At 31.5% G+C, this 24,728-nt stretch overlaps 1 protein-coding gene across 1 annotated transcript in view; it reads right to left on the minus strand.

The window, feature by feature from the left end:
* The window catches only part of LOC113404441 (uncharacterized), a 47,207-nt gene extending 24,022 nt beyond the window's left edge, over positions 1-23,185 (minus strand). The window contains exons 1-2 of the mRNA XM_026645324.2: positions 22,797-23,185; positions 13,615-13,799 (exon numbers count right to left, since the gene is read on the minus strand). Coding sequence (XP_026501109.1) covers positions 13,615-13,799; positions 22,797-22,851 — 240 coding nt within the window. The 5' untranslated portion in view covers positions 22,852-23,185. The remainder of the gene's footprint in view (positions 1-13,614; positions 13,800-22,796) is intronic.
* Between the last annotated feature and the right edge of the window lie 1,543 nt (positions 23,186-24,728).

Genomic DNA, 24,728 nt, shown 5'->3' on the forward strand with positions numbered 1-24,728 from the left:
AGTTTTACGTAATCACTCCACTATTACGTAGAGTACGTTTTTTGTAACCTTATCATGTCAAGCCAATACATGCGTGTGATGAGCTGTTCGTAAATTGTTCGTTCGTTATTACATTCTTGAAAACGTGTGTCGTCGGAGCTCTAAGATTCTGATTCGGCTTCCAAAATTTGACCTAATCGAACTAAAAATTAATATGTATTTTTTACTTTAGGCCTTTTTAAAAGCCCGTCTGGGTAGGTACCACCCACTCATCAGATTTTCTACCGCCATACAACAGTACTCAGTATCGTTGTGTTCCGGTTTGAAGGGTGAGAGAGCCAGTGTAACTACAGGTACAAGGGACATAACATCTTAGTTCCCGAGGTTGGTGGCGCATAGGTCATCACCTATGCGCCAAGGTATGGTTAATCTTTCTTACAGCGCCATTGTCTATGGGCGACGGTGACCACTTACCATCAGGTGGCCCGTTTCGTGCGCAACTTATACCATAAAAAATAAAATAGTATTGCCAATTAAATAAAATATTGTAAAAAATGTCATAAAATCTAAATGAAGTATTCGTAAAGTGAATTAGTGTTTCATCTAGGTTAAAACCATTACCGTCAAGGAGCTTATGTGATTATGTACTATTCAATAAAATACTGTAATAACCACGAACCATGAGACCGACGCGCGGCGAGGACATCAAACCTTTTATCGTGAACTTTATTGGCTTTATTATTATTATTTCATTAAGATCAATTAAATAGAATTGTTTTTATAGGACTTAACGATAAAAAGTTATCGATAACATTTTTATTAATAACTGGCAACTCGCAGACACTATGTGAGCGCCGGGAACTACTCCGAAAACTTCTCACGACAAATGAACTATCGCTGGTTGACATATATAACCTTGAACATTTATAAATCCAGGTCAAGACTTTTCCAATGATATTAATTAAACAAAAAAAAACTCATTTCAATCAAAATATCATATAAATACGGTGGATACAACGTTTTCCTTATTCTCTTAATAATTACTAAGGCACTTAATCAAACATCGTTTGTATACTAAACTTTTTTATCAATTATCAATGATTATGATCTTATAAATAACGATGAACTGCTCAGGATATGTGTATCATTGTACAAAAACGTATGCACAAACTCAAATGCAATCTTAACTCCTCCAATCTTATGATCCAAAATGACCGGGAAAGAGTTCAGAGCATAGGACCAATGGCCTTAAGTGCGTTCTATGACTCGGGTCAACTTCACATTCGGAGTGCTACTGAGAATTTTTTTTCTCAGACAAAACTAATTACCTTTTAGTGTCCCGACACGCCTTTTAAGCTTGACAATTTTATTTCGTAAACATTTCTCAACGTTCACGTGTAAGGTGGCTATCCCATGTCACACCACTAGTCTGAAGCTTTCTCTGTTTTTGAGGGATTTATTATACTACGCTGATCCAGAATGTGGCAAAATTTAATCCGACACATCCAAGATAACTCTCCGTTTTGATATTTTCCATTAACACCGAGCACGTAATTATAAACAAAAATTCGAGAAATAAATTAAAAATCTTTCGATTAAGAATCACCATTCTCATTTATTCATTAGATCTCACTGTTGGGCTATCTCCGATCTCGTAGACTCGTGTGTACGTGTACGGCATCGTTCAAGTCTTGAATAGTAATATAGGGTAAAGGTTTAAAATGATATAATTACGCTAACATTATGTAACATTAAATTTAATGAACGCGTCCTGAATATATATTTGATACTTTAAAACATGACCAGACTCTTAAGAATCACTTCAATCCGTTTCATAATGTTTGCGTAATGTAATGTAATTCACCATTAACATGTAGGAGAAACATGCTGAGGAAATTGTGAATTATATCAAAATCTTCTGAAATTAAGTTAAAATTCTATTGAATGTGGTACATTTTGTGTTAAAGGTACACATTTATTACAAGTAAAGGATTATAGTGCTAGCTTTCATTGTTTCCTGTGTGACATTAAATATTGTACTAAATTGGTAAAGAGCAAGATCGTCACGAAATCACGGAATTGATACAAACAAAGGATTTCGCGTGAAAATGTCATCATTGATATAAATTTTAAGGCCGTCGCGTTTCCCAGAGCTCATCGGTATTTCTCGAAAGCGAAAACTTTGCAAATTGCTTCGTTGAAACAGCTTGCGCAAGCGCATTCGTCCTTGCTCCTCTCTACATAAGCCTATTGATGTTCATAACAAAACGTATTAACCAAATTAACGAGACATCCTTATAAAATTTTATTTTATTATTAGCAGGACGAAAAGACAAAGAGAAAGGTGACCTCAAATCTGCTAATAAGGTATCTTCGTATGTTTGTTTCATTTACTTTGGACATTTAAAAAAATTAATACTTTTTTATTTATAAACTACTTCCTCGTACCTAATTCTTTGATTTAAATAATAATTGCGAACGGCATTGTCTATTAATTGTTGCATTCTCCACATATTTATTGGAGGTTTAATGGCTCGTCAATTAAACACTTAGATTATATAAGCATTATATAATGTTATCTTTAGATATTTTATGAGTTATGTTTCCTGTTATAACATCTAGAAATATTGTCACACAACATTGCAAAACTTAATACCATTGAAAATACATTTTAAATCAAATTTGCAAAAAAACAAGTTTCCTCTAAGACCATCAACATAGACTTAATGAACTACAAAATTTGTAAATCAATTAACTTTTTGTTACCATTACAATTTTCGTATTCAAATTGTTTCTGTAAGTCGTTAAGGTGCAATTTACGTTGTTCGTGAACGGAGAAATGTATACGTGTATTTCTGAGCGTCGCACCGTTAACTGCGGTCGCGAGCTATTTTTGGACCTCAGAACTAGTGTGGCAAGTCTCCTTCAAGTTATGCAGCCTCCTTAGCCTCTTCGCTGTTGATATCCAATTTTAGATCTAAAACGTTTCAGCTCGATCAATGTTAGTTTTTGTATCATCGATTCGTAGAATACTCATTTCCTTTAGTTGCGTGGTCTTAAATTCAAGTTTACTAAGATTTAGTTCATTTAACTTGTATATAATTTAAATTAATAGAATGATTTCTCTAATGACTTATGCATATTGGAAAAACCGCAAAATCAAATAGTAGCACTTTTAAACATTATTCTTAATAACAATGTGGACATGTTGAATATGAGATAAATCGGCATTATGTACTTGAAATATATTTCAAGTGATAAATTAAAAATGAACTGTGGAAAATTTAGGTTTCTCTAAGACTTCTTTAATTTAATTTAACTATTATTATTTAAATTCTGCTAAGATACGACGAATTTCATGAAGCAATATATTATTTCGATGAGGACTTATCTCGTATAGTCTTCGTTAATATTATAAAAAAGCAAAGTTTGAATATTTAATTTATGTAGGTTAAACTGTTTAGCCGGTTGTATTACGGACACGTTTACAAACAATTTTATCTGCACCTAATCTCATTTTATTATTATGATTGATTTTATTATTGTTTAACCTAGTTGCATATTTAAAAGTAAAATTTGTCGTTAGGACCATTTTAATTATACATTCAATTTCGAGTCGCTTTAAACTTCTAGACATTTCGTGATGACTACAGTAGTTTTTATAATTCCATGTTAAACAAAATAGAGTCGAAGGACGATTTGAATTTTTTTTTTTTTTTCGTAATTTTATATGCATTGATAAACTGCCAAATACCTATCCTTTAATTGCATGTTCTCGATCTGCGAATATTGAAACTCATATGTTTGAGTAGGAGGTAAATATGAGGGATAGGTATCATAAAGTAATTTTTATAACCCACATAAATTAAGAAAACACTAGTAATACTGATACTAAGAACAATTAAAATAAATACAATTATTCTAAACTCATTATTCCTTTTAATATTGATTTTCTTGATGTTTTCCTGTGTATATATAAATAGGATATACTAATTCATATGTACATATATTTTTTTTATATTTCTTAGTAATATAACAAAGTGAAGCCTGGTACGTCTAAGAAAACTGTACAATTATCTCATTTTTATGTATAAATATTATATGTAACTGAGTTAATCATGAATATATCAAAGTACTACAAAAAAGTACATATGCGGTATTTGATTAAGTCTAGAACGTGTTCGTATTATATTGTTTTTCTTGAAAATCAATCTTAGGGTTATGATTCAACAACAAAATTAGTACTCTAACTTTGTTAAAATTGAGTTAGTTTTGATATCGCTACCCATGACAAGATCAAGATATTATACGACGAGTTCCGCAGTACAAATACAGCTTGATATAACGATGATACTTAACATTGGAATTTTTATGACATTTAGTTCCATGGCACTAATATTATGAACTTTAAAAATCAACGTCGAACGCTTCAAACAATTCTGTTGTCCGAAACCACAGCGGTAACAATACAAACACTCCATAGTGGATGACTTACCAAAGGATGAAAAAATGACCAAATAATGGTTATCATTCATATCCCTGTTGTTCACAGATGGGCTTATAATATCCCTTGTTATTATTAGGCTGTGATATCAATTTACTACCGAGCCAACTAGGACTCTATTGTTAGGTATTACAAAATTAAACATATTGGCATTTATTAAAGTTAACAAAATATGTGTTCAACTCAATTCCATGAAAGCGTTAAATTAATATAATCTCCGAGAAGGTACTTTACGTTCCTTGATTTATTATTCCGTGGCCTTGATTTAGATCATAAAATAACGAACACAAAGTCTCAGCACCTGGTAACAGATAATCACTGCCGTTCCAAAGCGTGATTTGCTTTGTTTGGTCATAGTAACTATGACAACCTACGCTTTAAAACTTGGCCATATACGACGACTAGTGGAATTTTTGTATATATAAATCTCTGAACATTTGAGAAAGATAGATACGGTATTCGTATATTGCGAAATATTTTAACTGATTAATTTCATACAGGATAAACTATGATAATGATTATCCAATCAATAATCTAACAGCGAAAAGCACTGGCGCTATAAAATTGTAATTTGTAAATTGGCTTTATTTACGAAATCGAGAAAATACAAAAAAAAATCTTACGAATATGTTCGATTTTTAAATCTAAAGTTATATAACAAAACCGATGTAATTCTACAAAAGCAATTGCATATTAATTACATAAGATACTCTGATAACAAGGCAACATGACACCGACCGCATTGCGAAGAATTTTCCGACAAAGTTTCCTTTGATCCGACGGTGTTATGTATCAACCATGATTGTAATTGGAAAGGGTAACTTCTTGTGGCTTGAAACCTTGTAATTTTATGTCACGTTTCATAACTAAGCAACGAAGGAGTTCTTCCACATTTTTTACTGGGTTATGATTATATGTCGAAATTAATCAAGAATTGAAAATATATTAAAGGACGAAAAATATGATGTAACGACACGAAATATCGTGCTAAGGAAAATGAATAGTATTTGTTCTTCTCAAGTCTAAGGTTTTTGGTATCAAGCTAGATTTTTGAGTCAATAAAAACTCTTAACTAATCCGATCTAGTATATAATGTATTATAAATGCGAAAGTAACTCTGTCTGTCTGTCTCTTGCTCTTTTACGGCCAAATCACTGAAATGAATTTACAGCAAGCTTGGAATCCATTACACGGCCACCTTTATATGCCTAACATCTGACGATTAACCTCTAAAACGCGAGCGAACCCGCTGGCGACAACTAGTATAATATATGTATATGCCATTTTTTTATTTTATTTTACTTCGCTTTTGCGCATAAACTAAACTAACTCAAGCTTATCATCATGAAATTTAGTATACACGTTGTCAGAACACTTGACCCTGACTGCAAACGTGTAAGACCGAAAACGTAAACTAAAAAAATGTCTTTGTAATGACAAATTATTAAGAAGTACGTTACGGAATTAAATGAAAATGAAAAAAAACTTTATTTAATATAATGCATGAAGCATTTTTGAATCATCATGTAACAGCGTTGAATTAAATGTAAAACTTCCGCCGATTCGGAAAGTAGATTCCACCGAGAGGAATTATCATTCTTATTACAGATCATGTCAACAAAATTTATCAGAGCATAATCATATATCATAGCATATCCTCGAACATAATATTATAACTGCAATACTTTAACATTAGCCGTGATGGCCCAGTGATTAGTGATTTCGGGTTCAAACCCAGGGAGGCACCACTGAATTTTCATGTGCTTAATTTGTGTTTATATATATATATAAGTATAATTCATCTCGTGCTCGGCGGTGAAGGAAAACATCGTGAGGAAACCTGCATGTGTCTAATTTCAATGAAGTTCTGCCACATGTGTATTCCACCAACCCGCATTGGAGCAGCGTGCTGGAATATGCTCCAAACCTTCTCCTCAAAGGGGGCCTCCCTTTGAGGAGAAGGTTAAGTTAGCCCAGCAAAGGGAGATTAGGCCTTAGCCCAGCAGTGGGAAATTTACAGGCTGCTAATGTAATGTAACTTTAACATTATAAGTATCTTGCTACAACATAATTCATTATACCAAAGAAGCCATACGTTGTACTTTTAAGGATTCAGTATTTGATAACGATAGCACCAGCCGTGTGACTGATAATCACGTTAAGGCGGAAATTTTATAAGTTCATCGTGTTATAATTATAAAAAAATACGGACTGTTAGATAGAATAGCGTGACAACGCTAATTAGTACACTTAACTTCAAGAGACACTTAACAATACGAGATATATTCAACAAGCTATTTGGATAGATAAAGATTTTCTTTCGAATACACTGAAAAGCTGGTTATTCTACTTGTATAAATATAAATAACGCTTAAAGAATTAATATAATTATAAATGGCGTTTAGTATTAGCATAATGTTTTCAACCTTGATTAAGATAATTTCAAGTAGTTTTATAACAACTGAATACTTATTACTTTTTTCCATTTTACGAACTAAAATTTAAATTACGATCATTTAAAATATTATCTATAGTGGATATCAGTTAATTGTTTCCTGCGAACGAATTAGACATTCTGGAATATAACGATCTTTAAATAAAAAAAATGTATGTGAAGAAACGAAACGTGTTTGTGTCGATTCCACCATTTTTTGACCAAAGTTTAGTTTATGACATTACCACAAAAGTATCATTCCATTTTAAATATTTAATCTAAGGACGAATAATTAGCACAAGGTTAATAGGTGACCCCTTCGAATTATACTCTAAGGTTATATTTCAGCGCTTCGAGGCGGACATTAAAAGGACGTGTGTGTGACCCAGAAATGATTCCAAAGTTTAAAAGCACCATGAATTATATCACAGTATTAATATACTACATACATCGAAGTAAACTCTTAGAAGGACATTGGAGTCGTTATTTTAAATTATTGAGTTAAATTAAAAGTAAGCATCCGTTCGCAATGAAAATAAACTAATTTAAAATAAGGTTAAACGTAATTATTTTTATTTGGTGGTAGGGCTTTGTGCTAACCCGTCTGGGTGGTATCACATCAGATATTCTACCGCCAAACAGCAGGACCCAGTATTGTTTAGTTTCTATTGAAGAGTGAGTAAGCCAGTGTAACTACAGGCACAAGGGACATAACATCTTAGTTCCCAAGGTTGGTGGCGCATTGGCGATGTAAGGAATGGATAATATTTCTTACAGCGCCATTTTATAATTAAAGTTGCTTTAGATTTAAGCAACGTCACGTAACAGTATCCTCTCTTTATTCCTTACCAGAGCAAAAACGAAAGCGGAAAACAGATACGTTAAAATGCTATTAATTTTGTAATAATTACCGCTAAATATGTAAATTGTAGATTGTAATTTAAATATCCTAGATGCATATTAAAGTATGGTATAAAAACATTACGAATTAATTAAATAGAGTCAGTTTAAATAAATATATGTATGTTATGTCTAACGACATTACAATGCCTGTGCCTGCTCCACATGTAACTTGTTTAATGCAAATGTTAAGTTAAGTTTTAAGTATTAGTGTTCAATAAACAATAAATAAATAAAATATCTGTTAATAGACTTTATTAAAAATAATAATATTGTTTGCTTTAAATTAAAAGAAAATTGTTGCTATTAAGGTCGCTTATTATGAATTTATAATTGTATACAATTATCTATATTATATATATATATATATAATACTCATTATCGCCCCGCGTTTTAGGGTTTGGTCGTCAGGTGTTAGAAATAAAATTAGTTGAAGTTTTCTTCATAGCAATTTTCATCAATCAAATTCGGTTCGGTAGTTTGGCCGTGAAAGGGCAACAGACAGACGGACAGAGCTTCTTCCGCATTTATTATATTACTATAGATATGTCAAAGTGCTTAAAATTATTAACTTTAATTCCATCTACCGTTAAGTACGATGAGCTATTAGCAAATCGCATGGAATACGTAAATCTAAGGTTCGTTTATATTCATTCACTAGTACTGAAAGTAGCCATTGACCTTTCGGCGTTGTAGATATTTAATAAAATTGAAAAACTACACCGAGTTAACCTTTCAAAGGACGTTGCGTGTGTCTTCGGTGAATAGCACCAGAATTACCAATTATTATTTATCATTTAGTTAAATAAAGCTTATTAGATTATGTTGACTGAACGACTGATTAAAATGCCTACTCGGAAATTAGCTAAAATGTTCTAAGAGGTGATTGGTTAAGTTGAAATGTCCTAACTTTTAGCTGCAAGGTATAATTGTATAGAATTTTTTTAATCTTTAAAGGAAGAGATTGATTCGAGCGTTTTTTATTTATCATACAATCGTGGTACGCTCATATCAAGAGTACTCACTTTGAGGGTCTTCGTGTATGATCAAAGTGACAAAGAGGACTTGCCTAATCCTAAAGAGAAACCCACGCATTTTATTAGTTTGAATTTTTGCTGTTTAAATTTAGTTAAACGATTAAACTGAACGTAAATTTTACAACGTATTAGAGTGATTATTCAATTAAAGTATCTTAACTGTTTTCTAAAACAATATGTTATTCATCATTACAAATTATGTTACATAAATATCTATTCTCTGTTTATTTAAACACATAACGTAATAAAGTATCAAAGATTATTATTTCTTTACTTTGTCACGTTGAAACATTCAACGGTCAATTATCTTAACTCATTTGTAATAATTACTTAATGTAGTTACTGATATTAAATTCAATAGTTTTGTTGCACTTAAACGAAGTTTTTTTTTACTAGTTTCTAAGTTTAATTGAAATCGTTCAACGCATTTTGGTGTATTTTGATTTTTTATAGAATATTTATTACAGTATAAATTATTAGATAAGATTAACCTACGATCAAAAGAGGGGTAGCAGTTATTCATTATTTCATAATTATGAAGAAATATTAAATATATTGTTCAAAGGAAATATAAGAATAAAAAGTAACAATGATATTTCTCTAGTTCACTTTTAGTTATAAAAGTGTTTTTCCACCCTCCGTGTTGGTGGATTTAGATTAAGTCAAGCATAACATCAAGAATAATAATGAAAATATCTAACAATATTATTTGCAAGGAGTATCATTCCAAAGACAATGCACGAGCGCAGGTGAATTCCCTTTCTCTCATCGATCGAACACGTCCGGAGATATCGGGTATCAATAGCATTACATAACCACCACACAAAGCCCATTTATAAACTGCCTTACATTGCTTGCTAATGAACTGCAGCCTTAATAAGTCACTAGACTTACAAGGTAGGCTTGACAATGAAGTAGGACTCCTTTGTCTCGAACGCTGGTGCGCCCCAGCACACCGGAGTACCGACTAAAAATAAACAGCGGTACCCACTCCGTATCTTAGGGAGACATCACGGGTTCGCTTGCGAGCCTCGAAGCTTAGGGGGTTCCCGGGGTACAGAGAACCCCCTACTCCCGGCGACGCTTACGGCGACGAGAGAAGTTAGGCATACCAGACACGTGCAGAGGATGCAAAAACCTGGGCGCCGCGTTGAGCTCGTTGGCCTCGTCGATGATGTCCAAGTCTTAGACGGTAGGTCTTTTAAGAAATATTTTTTGGTGGAGGGGAAATCTCCAGAACACTGCTCGCACCCGGACGCTTATTCTGACATTTTGTTTACGTGATTAATTTAATGTCACTTAATCGTAAAAACATTTGCGTAATTAGTTTTAATTTGCTTAATTATTAATAACTAAAGTTATTCCCAAGCTATTAATAGATCGTCTTATCAACAATAGTTTCATTAACATTTGATCTATGTTCACGTCTTAACCTAATAGTTGAGACTGAACGCTCCCTAACGATAACGCGGGGTCATTGGCTTTTTAATCCTAGACCATGAGACATCGACCGTTTTGTCTTGTACTAGTTTTTAATACCTAATGTATTACTTCGATCTCTATTTTTTTTAATACATGTAATTTGTTTTTTTTGCACCTGCCTTATGACAGCACTGACAGGTGTTTCTTTTAGTTTAAAACGCATTTCGTTTTAAATACATTCATTTTTTATACAGTTAATTTCTAATTTCTTACCAACTGTTTTTAATTTATATGTTAAATCTATATATAGATCCTAAGAAAATGTTACTATGACTCACGCGTCAAGATATAATTAAAGTTCTTTAGAAGACGCAATTACAAAAATATTCAATTGCATTGCTCATATAGTACGTAAGAGCACCTGATGGCTTGAGAATCTAAGCATGGTTGAACATGTGACGACTGTAGCCTTAGACGAGTTATTTATCAAACATTCCCTACAATATTATACTTCTTAATAGAACCTCCGTTTATCATATAAACTTAGACCGTATTTGAGAGTTCTTGTCATATATAATACTACTTTTGTATGGTTAAAATTTTACATATAGTAATTTTATTTGGCTGAATTATATAGTGAATTGAATTGATGAATGACTTATTTCAATATAGTATGCGGCTCGTGTATCCAAAGACGTGTGCATATGGAGTCCGTTTGAGTTCAATAACGTCTATTAACCTTCTACCTTCCAAACAACTACATGTACATATAATACCTTTTAACTTATTATGATTAGTAGTAGAATGTACATAAGTATTCTACTACTAATCAACTAATGACCCGAATCTCAAAGCTTTTTCTATATATATCGACGACCTCCGTGGTCGAGTAGTGTGTACACCGGTTTTCATGGGTACACCACTCCGAGGTCCCGAGTTGGATTCCCGGCCAAGTCGATGTAGAAAAAGTTCATTAGTTTTCTATGTTGTCTTGGGTCTGGGTTTTTGTGGTACCGTCGTTACTTCTGATTTGCCATAACAAGCGTTTTAGCTGCTTACATTGGGATCAGAGTAATGTATGTGATGTTATTCAATATTTATTTATATTGAAGAACGATGAAAGAAAACTTTTTGATAACTTAAATTTCACATTAAATATTTGGTATTTAAAGTTAGGCGATTTTTAACACGTCATTGGCTTCCTGCTGGTAGCTTTCCGTGAATTCAAAGAAAGTACAGCTTGCTTTGCTTAGCAAATACGACAGATACAAAGACGAGTATTTTTAAATTCACTTACGTACTTAAGTGAAATCATTCATGACTTTATCAAGAAAATTGATGAGAAAATAATAAAATAAAATGAGAAAGTTAGTATTGCAAAAAATTACCAAATATATATTACCAGATGGCTCGTTATTATAACAAATGCTGCTCAAGAACTTTAATTTTCGTCTTTGGAAAACGCTTGGACACAACCAACCAATGAAGAAAGAATAAATTAAATAAATAAGTATAGTTTTATGAACGATTTAATATTCGTACTTTCTGATTAAAAGATGATACATGTCTCTCGATACAGTTGCATGTTAAGCAAACAAACGAGCGTCAAAACAAATAGCAACTAAAGGCTGATCAAATATAAAAAATAAGTGTAAAAATTCATGTAAAAACCGAGCGACAACTCAAATCATATTGTTAAGAACTAAATCAATAATTAATTGCTAGTTAATCCTAGCAGTTAAGGAGTAATTTAATTTAGTTGAAGATGTTCTTTGTCAAATAAACATTTTTCATTTTATAACGTACTTAAATAAGCAACACGTCATTCCACAATACAAAAGTGTTTTGCCATTTTATTATTGCGAATACTGAAATCGTGTCATAAAATAAACCATTTCACATACGAGATCACCTAAATCGAGCGCGGCGAATAAAGATGAGCATCATATGAACACAGTTCAAAGTGTTATGGCCCCAGTTATTTTCTCATTGTGAACGCTATGTGATTTTAATGTGACTTCCTGGTTGCGACAAAGCGCGTTCTGTCCACAAATGGTTTATGCAAATACCGCGATATTAGCATCGCACGAAACAAAAGATTTATTGACATTCGAACGTTCTGTTTCTTACAGCATTTTTTTATATTTTTTAAATACTCCTCAATAAGACTTTTATATTTATAATAAAGAATTAAGACCGCTCTGGATACGTTTAGGATCATTTGTCATTACATAATAGTGTCTGATGCTTCTTGCGGCTTCTATTGCGGGAAATTACCTCTAATATGCTCCAATAGGATTATCGTAAAGCCACTTAGCCTATAACCTTTGCAGAAGATTACGGAAAACCAATATGGCATTTTATAAGATTACTCGTTATTTTTTCTATAGTAAAAAACAAACAAGTTTATAATTATAAGGACATTAAACAAAATACATGTACAGACTTTCTCATGAGAATTTACAAATACAAAATTAAAAAAAGATGTAAGTTGGTGAATGGGCGTAATTTTAAAGTCCTTCGCATTTACATTTATGTCGTAACGCTGACGATTTATATAGTTTTTAATCTTTAAATCTTCGTAACCGTTATACGACCGTAATTAATAAAAGAAATCGATTTTTCTCGGTATGTGATTCATACATTCGTGCAGTCTTAAGTTTTGGTTCATGGTTATCAATTTTATCGTTTTCAGAAGATGAATAATAAAATTAAAGCCATCGATGTTTTTGATTGTATTTAATTTATAAGACAACATTAATACCTATAGCAAGTATAAAGCAAAAAGTTATTTTTAAACATGAACGCCATTTACCTAACACAAATATCAAGCTCCGTTTGTCCAAATATTGGAAATGACCGCACCTTCATTTTTCGTTTTCTAACAAACCAGTTTTAAATTTTTATTTGGTGATTCTAGACCCTCTTCGTGTATTTTTTATCTCCTTAAAATATTATCTTTAGGAATTTATATAAATTAACGTTGTTAAGCAGTGTTTCATTGCATGGAAATGAGTGTTCCTGTCCGCCTTCACCTACTTGGCATAATACCGCATTATAATGAGCCATTCATTCAATTGTGTCCAAGATTGAGTAGCAAGCACTCGTTCGTTAGAAACTACTAGTATATAATTACATGATCATCATTTATAGTTTGTGGATTCCTTAAAGCATATATATGTAATGTAAATAAACAATATCCATGCAATTTGTCTTAACAGATTTTTAACAATCTGATATTTTGACAATAATGTCATAACTGCATAATTTTTGGATGTTATATAAATGATGGATGGTTGAAATGATAGGGTGCGTCATAAAATAATAGCGAATCTTACCTTAACATCAATAAGACGAACTGTGAAGGCCGCAGCATCTGGTGCAGTCAGACGTAATTGACAAGGACTAGTCGAGGTGGACGATGGGGGGCGCAGTAATGTGAGAGCAAGCGCTGCTCCTGCGCCGACGTTCCCGCCCACCTCCACCTCTTTGGTGCGCCCGCATAGCAGACTTGAAGAGTTTGCTGTAAATCAAAGGCAATGTTTAGAAAAATATGACTTATTTATATTATTTTTATTTCGAGTATACAATGATGATATTACATAAACGCAACTTTTATCGTTTTTTTATCAACGTGAAAATATAACTTTATTGTTATAGTAGTTGATTGCAAATTTTGTTTATTTTTTATAGCACGTGGAGTTGGAGCGACGACTGTGAGAGGTTTTACTTTCAATAAACTAACTCTTACTGTAAATTTGAACGACTTATTATATGATAAAGTTAGTTCTAATAAATTTGTGAAACAATGGGTTTAAACTGTAATACCTATTGCTTCAAGAAATTACTTGTAAACGACCAACTTTGGAGAAATAGTATAATTCTAAAAATAAAATGTATAAAAAATTCACACGTACAAATAAATGTTATTAATCTCAATTTAACTAAACTAATATTGGCAAAAAGTGTACGGCGTAATTTGTTGAACGCCCTTTGGTGGATAAACAAGTTTTCTGTCCAAAAAACCTATTCTATATCCGTCACTGTTTTTGTGGTAGCTGCCTTGTACAAATATAATTATTTATTTTAATACATTTACACCTTTAAAACAATTCAATTATGAGTCAAATTTGAATAACTTTTACGATTATTCGACAGCTCAATTAATAGAGCCTTTGCACACGATATGCGAAAACTGCATATTTGAGACACTGAACGTTTCACAATATTTTATACAATTTCGCAATATACATTTTATTTCGTCAATGTAGATAAAATTATATATATTATAACAACAAAATATTAATAATGAAATATTGAACGTAAAATGACTGTGATTTTTTTTATCAGATTAGATACTTTGATTTAGGAAATCATGTAAGATATTTCTTAATGTTTAATACGCAATAATTTTATAAGAACTAATCAATCCAAGAATTATCTACACTTTTATTTTGAAAAAAGCAATAGTAAGTTACTCAAGGTTTACTTGATTCTTGATTAATATTTAATTCTTTCAATTTATTTCCATATGATAAATGCCAGAACGAAATATATAAAGATTTTCGTAATTCTCTATCAATTAGAAATCACATTACATGGTTAGATATTGATGAAATTAAAAACTTGAATTAATAATATTGTGTTTAGTTAATTAGTTAAAAAAAATGGTGTTGCTTTTTTTAAATCTTATAAATCATTGGAATTACACTAGTCGATCTATTTATAGACTAACTTTACGTAAGCCATTCGACATGTTGTTTCTTAGTTAACAGAAAGTTGCTCGTTGCGAGCACGTCGTGGTGACGCCACTGCCATGTCTGGCATCTGTGATACTTGTTTCTCCTTTATTACTTGTAATTTCGTTTGCGACTTCTACGAGAACAGCTTATTTAAATACTATATTATTATTGGAAGATATTAAAACTTATAGTTAACTATCACTTAGAATTCTATACTCGTTAAGATATTCCAATAATCAAAATTTGTTCGGCGATTAAAATTACCACAACTAATGGTCTCTGATAGTGTTTTATAATGATGAATTCTACTTATAGACTATTTTTCTTATTAATAATTTATTAGACGTTTTTTCTTCCTCCTGCTTAGACAGTCAAGTCAACGTCTTCAACGATTTTGTATTAGAATCACATAGTCTGCACGTTTTTGCGCATACTCTGCCTCTCAGATCGATTAAAATGGATGCCGCGTTAAATCAGGTGAATCACGACACACGCCACAGTAAACACTCGATTGAAATGCAGACGATATAATGATGTTGCATTTTGACTAAATTACATTGATTTTGGAACGTTTTACATGAAGGGTTATAATAACGTTGGAGTTGCAGCGAATGGGCAAGTTTTCATACTTTTGAGACCCGAGATCAGAATTCAAAACTCAGATTGGGTAGATAAATTATAGGATTTTTCTGTTAATACATTTTCGGTGGCAGTTCTCTGCAGAAGAAACTTTTATCAAATAACGAAGTATTATTTTCAAAGTTTGTCAAAATTAGGTTTTGTGATTGGTCAACACTTATATTAAACGTTATGTAAATTATTTTTTGTTTAATCCTATTGAGTTTTTTTTTGTTTTGTTTGCTGTACTCGCCAAATTTTCAATGCATCTCTTTTAAGCAATGGTAATTGGTTGACTCATGTTACGTATTTAATGTTTCGGACATTTTTCATTACATTTTACTAGCGAAACGAATCCACGTGCACAATTGACAGCACGTGCGGACAATATTGTTGAAAGATCCGTAGATGTTTATTCTAAAGATTGATATGTCGTTAATAGTTTTAAAAGTCACAATCAATCCATAAAGGTATAATTAGTGCATCTTTTGGTTCACAGAAGCTAAAATATGATTGGCATACAAAAAAGCAATAAATAAACGATCTGGATGTCCATCTTCGTTTAGAGTACATTAACATTTAACTAGTTCATGTGATATTTACACGTGTGTCGCATACAGGAGTATTAACCTGCATTGTATGTGTCGCCCCATCTGATAATAATCTTACGTCTAGTGATGTTATTACTACAACTTGTTCTCTTGAACCCAATGAAATATCCATCTCTATAACTTTGTAATATTCCCATAATTTAGTTCTGCAATACAAAACTGTACTTATGCCATTTTATTCTACTGTACATATGCCATTTTATCATTATTAGTTATTTGTTCACATACGTCTAGGTATGATGACTTAATAATTATTAATAAGAGAACTGTAGACGTTTTAAATCACACAAATTAGATAATGTCACGTGATGACAATAGTGTTACTCATGTGCATTTGTATTGTGTGTTTTATTGAAGTGAGGCAAATACAATATGACTGGATAATCACGTGCTAACAATTAATACATCTTACACGTACCTGTAGTATGTATCAATAACAAGAATATTATTAATCTTAATAGGAAAGATGTATTGAATAATAATAACAAGATGTAGGTATATTCATTACTTTACATATGCCTTTAATATATCTTAAAGTTTAGGTAGGGAATAATAATAAGTTGCTATATCAAAAGATCGAAACTCGCACAAAGCTAGGCTAGCGCAAACAAAACAATTAAATGATTCAGTTAGAAAAAGCTCTTAAACTTAGATAACAGTAATTATAACATTAAGAGGATCAAAGTAGCATAACATTACAATAGCTCATCCCCTTCAGCCACTTTTCAACATTTGTTTTCCAAAATAACTCCAGGACGCAACTAGTTGCTGAACTTATACCGACACCGATTGCACTCACCTTAGTAATTTTAAGGACATAGGTAACGAAACTTATTGGAACATTTGATACAATAATCATGAGACCGTTACAATTGTAGGTCCAAATCGGAACGTATTAGTCTCATTACATTATTTAAGCAATAAGGGATGTTGCATATTAAACAACTAGCAAATCTAATTGACTAATAAACTATTTCGTTCAGAGTCACATGTAATAGATCCGTCTCACCAAGTAGTCCAAGAAACGGTTAGGCCACAGACCTAACTGTTCCATCGCAAGACCTGAGAATCTTCACATGGGAACAAATCCGCCCTCAATACCTAGATACTCGGAACACGTCATTAGTATATATAACAAAATTTCCGTAGCAAACGAACTTGGAACAAATTTTACAAACAAATATTTTTGTGGACATTATTCATAATTTTTCTGAAATCCTTGCATTACCGAATACATCTGTCATGATGAATAAAAGACGAAACTACCTAATTACTTTCCAATGTTTTAAAATCTGACGCAAACAATAAGTTTACTGAGATGTACGTCAGTAACTTGATTCGACTCAATATAATTACGTGCATAAATCAAGTGCATACGTGCAATACGTGCATTAGTCAATATTCCTGGTTGCTGGATTCATTTCCTGTCACCAGTAGGGAAACCCTAAGAGTCAATAAAATTTTCACCCAAAGAATTACAATTGAATGGTGTCATAATAATGCTGCTAGCGTTTTTGCTACTTTTTACTAATTAATAAAAACGAATTACTAATTAACAAAAACGAATTGGAAGGTCATATAAGTCAATTACTTTAGAATGCGGTTTACTAATGAGCCCAAAGATGAAAATAACAAACAATGAAAACAGATTGCGAATATGGAGAGGCAGAAAAACAAGTCCGGTGCCTCGAAAGCTGTAAAAATAGCAGCTTTAGCTCGGAAAGGAAATGAAAAAACCCAAGGTTGTATCTTCATTATTTTTATTTTAGAAAGCTTGCTTTAAACAAACACGTAAAACTTTAATCCTATGATTTTCAAATAAAATCACAAATATGTTTACAGGAGAGAAAAATTAAATTATCTATTTAAACGTAAATGATATTGCTAGTCCAATTTAGAAAGTATCTATGTTAAGATAAAAGCTATTAAGATAAAAATGTTGATGAACTCAATAACTAAATATGCGGGGAATTAGAAACTATGCCAGCATACTGTATAATAAATCGATAGCAATTGCCCAAGTAATGAGGCATTGCAGTGGCATAGCTATTTATATCATATCAGTTTCTTGTAAACAAACATTTTGTAGTTATATTAATAATACGTGCAATGAAATGGTTACACAAATATAACCAACACCGACCGATGCCCAAACGACTGTTGGCAAGAGAAAGTTGAATAAGTTTCAAGTCATTTTTGTACAGACAGATTGTCTGTGTGGCCACATGAATGCCTAAAATCATTTCGAGATGCGTGTTGGCAAGGGATATTTATTAGGAATTACCGGTGGTTAGGCTTTGCGCAAACTTGTATAAACTTATATATTTTGTTCTTTTGTGTTCCGGTTTTAGAGGTTAGTGACCCAATGTAATCTTAGGTTAGGGTATCGCATTGAGGATGTATGTGGCTTAAATTACTCAGTGCCAGAGTATATGAGCAAAGTTGACCGCTCACGATCAAGGACATTTAAAAAATAATAATTAAGGAACTTAGCAAAATGGCCTATATGTTATTTGGATAGATTTTATAAATGCGAGACGCCTCATGCTCGCGATAAATCAGCTGTTAGACGTTAATCAAGAAAGAGCTTAGATCCAAATTGACGTGATGAAAACAATCTAATTAAGACGTAGTACTATAATTTAACTGTTATTCAAAATTTATGGTGAGAGAAAATTAATTCAACGAGCTTCAGAATATTATTGTGTTATGTTATATATAGTTATGAATAATGTACTCAAAACCATGTAGGCTTTAAAACCTATTGAGAAGACTAAGCTTGTAAAATTTTTCAATCTATTTATGGATATCTAAATAAATAACTTAAATAAAGTAACAGCTATTAATTATTCCACTGTTGGGATGACACCTTCATTTTGAGGCTTGGGGTGTGGAGTTTAAGATAAATTATGCTGAAAATAGATGTCACTTTCAAGATTCGCTTTTTAAAACATTGCCATTTAATTTTTGCTAATTGACCCCTAAATAAACGTTGACTTATGATGGCTGATAATAATTGACGTTCTTAGGCTGATATCTTGGGAACAAAGCAGTATTAAAATAACTCTCTTGAAATCGTAAAAGCGTTAAATTAACTGACATCTGAGGAACCGGGCTTGAGTTCCTTTGTGTTTTCCTTCCAATCGTCTAATTGCTTGAAGCGATTGCGAAATTCATATTTACTTTGCAAATATTTCAGTCGTAAATGTATCAAGTACTTCCAATTCACCTATTTTTAAAAGTAATCTTTGAGTTAATTTATTTATGATGTCTGAAATTATACTTTTCGTTATCATTCTATGAGCAACTCAACTCTTCTTGCTGAAAAAAGTGTACCTTCTTCTACAATTAAATTAGTTTACACGTGCAGTTTATTTTTTCATTCGCTTTAAAATGTTTTTTGATTTATTGTATAGGTAGGCGGATGAGCAAATGGGCCAATTGATGGTAAATGGTCACCACCGCCCATAGATTTAATATATAAATATTAACCATTCCTTAAATCGCCAATGTGCCACCAACCTTAGGAACTAAGATATTATGTCCCTTGTCCCTGCAGTTACACTGGCCAAACCGAAACACAACAACACTGAATACTGCTGTATGGCGGTAGAATATATAAATGTAACAGAAAAACCGAATATCTTCAAACTACTTAGGTTACTACTTGAACCATACAATTTCCTTTTATTGAAAGAAAAAATTCAAACGCATTTAATATACCGTTTTTATTTTTAGTGTATTTGTAGTGTACCTTCAAGTAAACTATATAGTGTATAGTATTAGTTTATCCGTCCGTGTAACGACTGATCATATCAATAGATATAATCAACGATTTAAATTTGGCACCGAGCTAGAAAATGTTTGCTCGCGTCTATTTTGGATGAAAATATGTTATAGCATATATACCCGATAAGCCGAAATGAGTTTTTTATTTTAAAAGTGGTATAAACGTTTTATAGGTAATATTTAAGATTGTTTTGTGTATGCCTTCTGCCAACTAATTCTGTTCAGTTTTGCTAACAAAGCAGTACCTTCACAACTTCGTTTAAATCATCGGGTCATGAAATTTCAAATCAACAGTACCTTAAAAATAGCTATAATTTTTGTCATTGCCACATTTTTTTTAATCGCTTTAAACAATGTCTGTGTAGGTGGAATTTTGTTATTTTTATATTACTTCCTGATGACATAAAATACTCGAAACTTTGAATATATGTAGTTCAGGAATAAATTGCAAATTCAAACGTAGTGTATCAGAAAAGAAACTTTACAAATACTTTTTTATTAATTGACCTACTTTTAAGCCTGTCTCATTCAGCTAAGGTTAAACGGATAGAAATAATTGATAAATTAAATACATGAAGGAATTGTTAAAAATATGGCTTATAGCGGCAGCTCGGTAAACAACTTTGTCTGTTAATAAAAATTAAACGAGCGTCCATTACGTGGGTTTTTATTGGCTGAGCAAACTATTATGAAACACGAATGGTACGCGTTGTTGCTTGAGCAAAAAATTCACACTTGTATAGATTGTTATATACTAAATGACCTTTATGAATAATTGCAATTTGAAACGAGTAAACATGATAAAAAAATAAAAATTTACATTAAAAATACCTTATTTATTTAAAACGGTTACGAAATAGCCAGTAAATGTCTCAGCGATGGTCAAAAAATACCTCTTGTCTTGAGAATTAATCAGCAGTTAAGAATGTAGATTCTAAAATTTATATGACAATCTATATTAAATAACTAGGGCTGCGCGACTAGTTCACGTTAAAATTTAATCACACGTATATAGTTCAGACACAAGACGATACATAACCTTGCATCTCATTAATTGAATACTGAACAGTCAGGCTAGCAGGGTTGGTGGTGTAGGTTACGGTACCACATCAATATAACTTTCATCATACGAAAGGAGTGGTCATAATTAATACTCATTATTATTTTAATATAATCAAAATATACCATTAAATACATGCTTTAAACATCCTTTGCAATACAGATTAAAAGTGACAAAAAATCCTATTTACAACAAGTATGTATCTTAGCGCAGAGATGGCCCGATGATGATGAATGCACTGAATTTCCATGTGCTTTGTTTGTGTTTATAATTCATCTCGTGTTTAGCGGTGAGGGAAAAAATCGTGAGGAGACAAAATCACATTCAGGTTACAAGTGCCTTACTTCAATGAAATTCTACCACAAGTGTATCCACTAATTCGTACTGGATTATGGAATCAGCACCAAACCTTTTCCTCAAAAGGATGAGGAGGGTTTAGCCCAGCAATGGTGCATTTATAGGTTCTTAATGTATCTTGAACTTGAAATTAGTAACACTAAAGCGAAGAGATGTCGAAGAGGAGACACCTATCCTGTTCGATATTTTTTACCAAATGTACTTAGAATTAAAAATGACGCGTATTTCAAATAGGAACTTGACACAAATTCGGCTTCGATGGTTCTAATAATTACAATAGAAGATACCGCAGTAAATACAAATAAAGTAGTACCTAAAACAGTAGTAATTAGTTATATCAAATATACCTTTAAAAAACTTGTTGTTATTAACATTTTTGTTATTGATTTTATGGATTTTATTTGCAAAATCCTTCTAAAATAATATGTAATTATTGGGTTAGAATATATTAAGATATGACGATTATTTATGTGACGTAAATATGGCTAGCAATAATGGTAGTTTACACTACGGTTTTTATTTGTCGTGTAAATATTATCAGGTATCGTGCACCATCACGAATCGGTAATCAATTGATCAAACACTAGTCGCTAATATAATGGAAATGGAATTGAAAACTAAAAAAAAAACGAATGTCAATATTTTTTAAATGTTAATAAATTTCAAATGAAGAAAGAATTTTTTAAAAGTACCTATCTATATTTTAATACTAATATTAAGTTTTTACTTCTCTTTTCTACTTAGCTTTATTACATATTTGCTGTAAACTTGACACCATAATTATGCTGATAATGACATTTTTCATTGCAATTCTGTTATTCATAACAACAATAAAATGTTACTTATTTTTTATAAAATTTAGTTAATTGTTTGTTACTCTGTGTTACTCAGTGTGAACGGTATTATAACATTATGCCTAAATAAATTCAAATATTTTTTTAACAAAAACTATATAATACCTTCCTAACATAAAATGACGTGAAATATTTTATTAACACTGCTACGATTTTGTCGCTATTTGCTAGTGCTAATTTTACAAACAAACTAACTTTTAAATCGTCCGAGGTCAATATTAGTTTTATAAAAATAAAAACTTCATACCTACGTTTTAAGAGATTGTTGAAAACTTCCTATAATAATAAAAAAACTGTACTAAAAAATAGTGTTAATTTTTATTTGCTCGTTATATTTAAATGTTATATATAAAATTAATAAAAAAATGGTTTTGTATATAATATGTTAAGATCTTAGTTAAATAGTTAACCAAGACAAAGATCATAAAATAGTAGTACTGAAGGTAGATTAATATATTTAGTAGGAAACATTAAAACAATTGAACTTACCAATATGGAATGTGTGTATCAAATAAAGTAAAAATACAAGAAAACCCGTCAACATATTTCTAAAAATACCAAACAGTTCACTCTCAACATAGAAATATTCAAATTCAGAACGGTTTGCATCGTGCAGTCGATTGTGTAAAAACGAGTAACAGTAAATAAATTCAACACAACACTAAGTTTTCACACTCTATTCACTTAATTAAAACTGTTAGAATTTTGTACACATTAAAATATTAACAGTTATATTTCGAAAACTTTACTAAAACGTTACGATGTTTCAAATCGTATGGAATCATTTTGGCGCCAAATCGGAACACGTCTATTCGCGTCAACGCGGCAAAGCTGACGGCGAGACAGCGATTGAGCGAACCACCGACGGATGTTAATTCAATGTAGCGTAGGAAAGCGCTTTGTTGGCAAATGAGCTCACCCAAAGGAAATGTTACTAACTTAAAACTATATTGAGATTCTTTATTAATTATTTAATAAACGTAATTTACTCTGCATTATAGACATATATCTCTTGGTATTTAATTATTATAAACGGAGGATCCGTTTGTATAAACCACCAGTTTCAACAACATAAAACCTACCAATACATAACTTTTACCAATTTATTTTTTATTAGCTACAGTTCAAAACAACCTGAGCAAAGCATACAGATAAAAGGTTTCAGAGTTTAGAGTAGGATAACTCTTTTTTTATGCTTGGTGCACACAAGTCCAATAATTTGTAAAAAGTTTAGTTTAGAAGCTTATTATTCGTATTTATAAATTAAACGTTCATAAACATTCCGTCTGTGTAATACGTGACTAAACTACAGTCTTCCATTATGAATTGCTATGTTGTTTACAAATATGTTTAATTTAAATTATAGATCAATATAATTACGAACTAATATTATTATATTGTGTACAAAGAATACATTTATTCATCATATTACAAATAATAAAAAAATATATAATTATCTTTTCTGCCAAAAATTCTAAATAATTGACACAAATTTCATACACAAGTCGATATTATGTAATATAGTATGTATATATATAATTTCACAATATTATATTAATATTTCCAATTTCAAACATTATCACGGACTAATTTTAGCCAAATGGCAAAAAACTAAACCCTTATAGATTCGTCATGTCTGTCTGTCTGTCTGTCCGTCCGTATGTCACAGCCACTTTTTTCCGAAACTATAAGAACTATACTGTTGAAACTTCGTAAGTAGATGTATTCTGTGAACCTCATTAAAATTTTCACACAAAAATAGAAAAAAAAAGCAATGAATTTTGTGGGTTTGAAGAAAAAAGTATGGGGAATACTTAGAACTGAAACTCAAAAGATTTTGACATCAAACCCATACGTGTAAGGTATCTATGGATAGGTTTCCAAAAATAGTATAGAGGTTTCTAATATATATTTTTTTCTAAACTGAATAGTTTGCGCTAGAGACACTTCCAAAGTAGTAAAATGTGTTTCCCTCCCCACTGTAACTTTTAAAGTAAGAGAATGATAAAACTAAAAAAAAAATATGATGTATATAACCAAGCAAACTTCCACCCAAAATTGGTTTGTACGAGATCTAGTAAGTAGTTTTTTTAATACGTCATAAATCGAAAACCGCAATTTACCTTCCATTCAATCAGCTTAAATATAAAAATAAAAAATTGAATTTCATAAACATAAACCTTGTTACTTGCTGCTATGGAACCCTTCATGGGCGAGTCCGACTCGAACTTGGTAGCTTTTTTTTAATTTTATTTTTTAAGATTGATTTTTAGGATGGATTACCTTGTATTGAATAAAATAAAGTATTAAATAAACCCTACTGAATTATGAGAGATTCGTATTTAGTAAAAATCGATATTATTCTATTCCTGAATTTGGCCAGTGAAATACAAATCAACTGATATTCATCTAAGTTTAATA

Source organism: Vanessa tameamea, chromosome 5, assembly GCF_037043105.1.
Source record: "Vanessa tameamea isolate UH-Manoa-2023 chromosome 5, ilVanTame1 primary haplotype, whole genome shotgun sequence".
NCBI lineage: Eukaryota > Metazoa > Arthropoda > Insecta > Lepidoptera > Nymphalidae > Vanessa > Vanessa tameamea.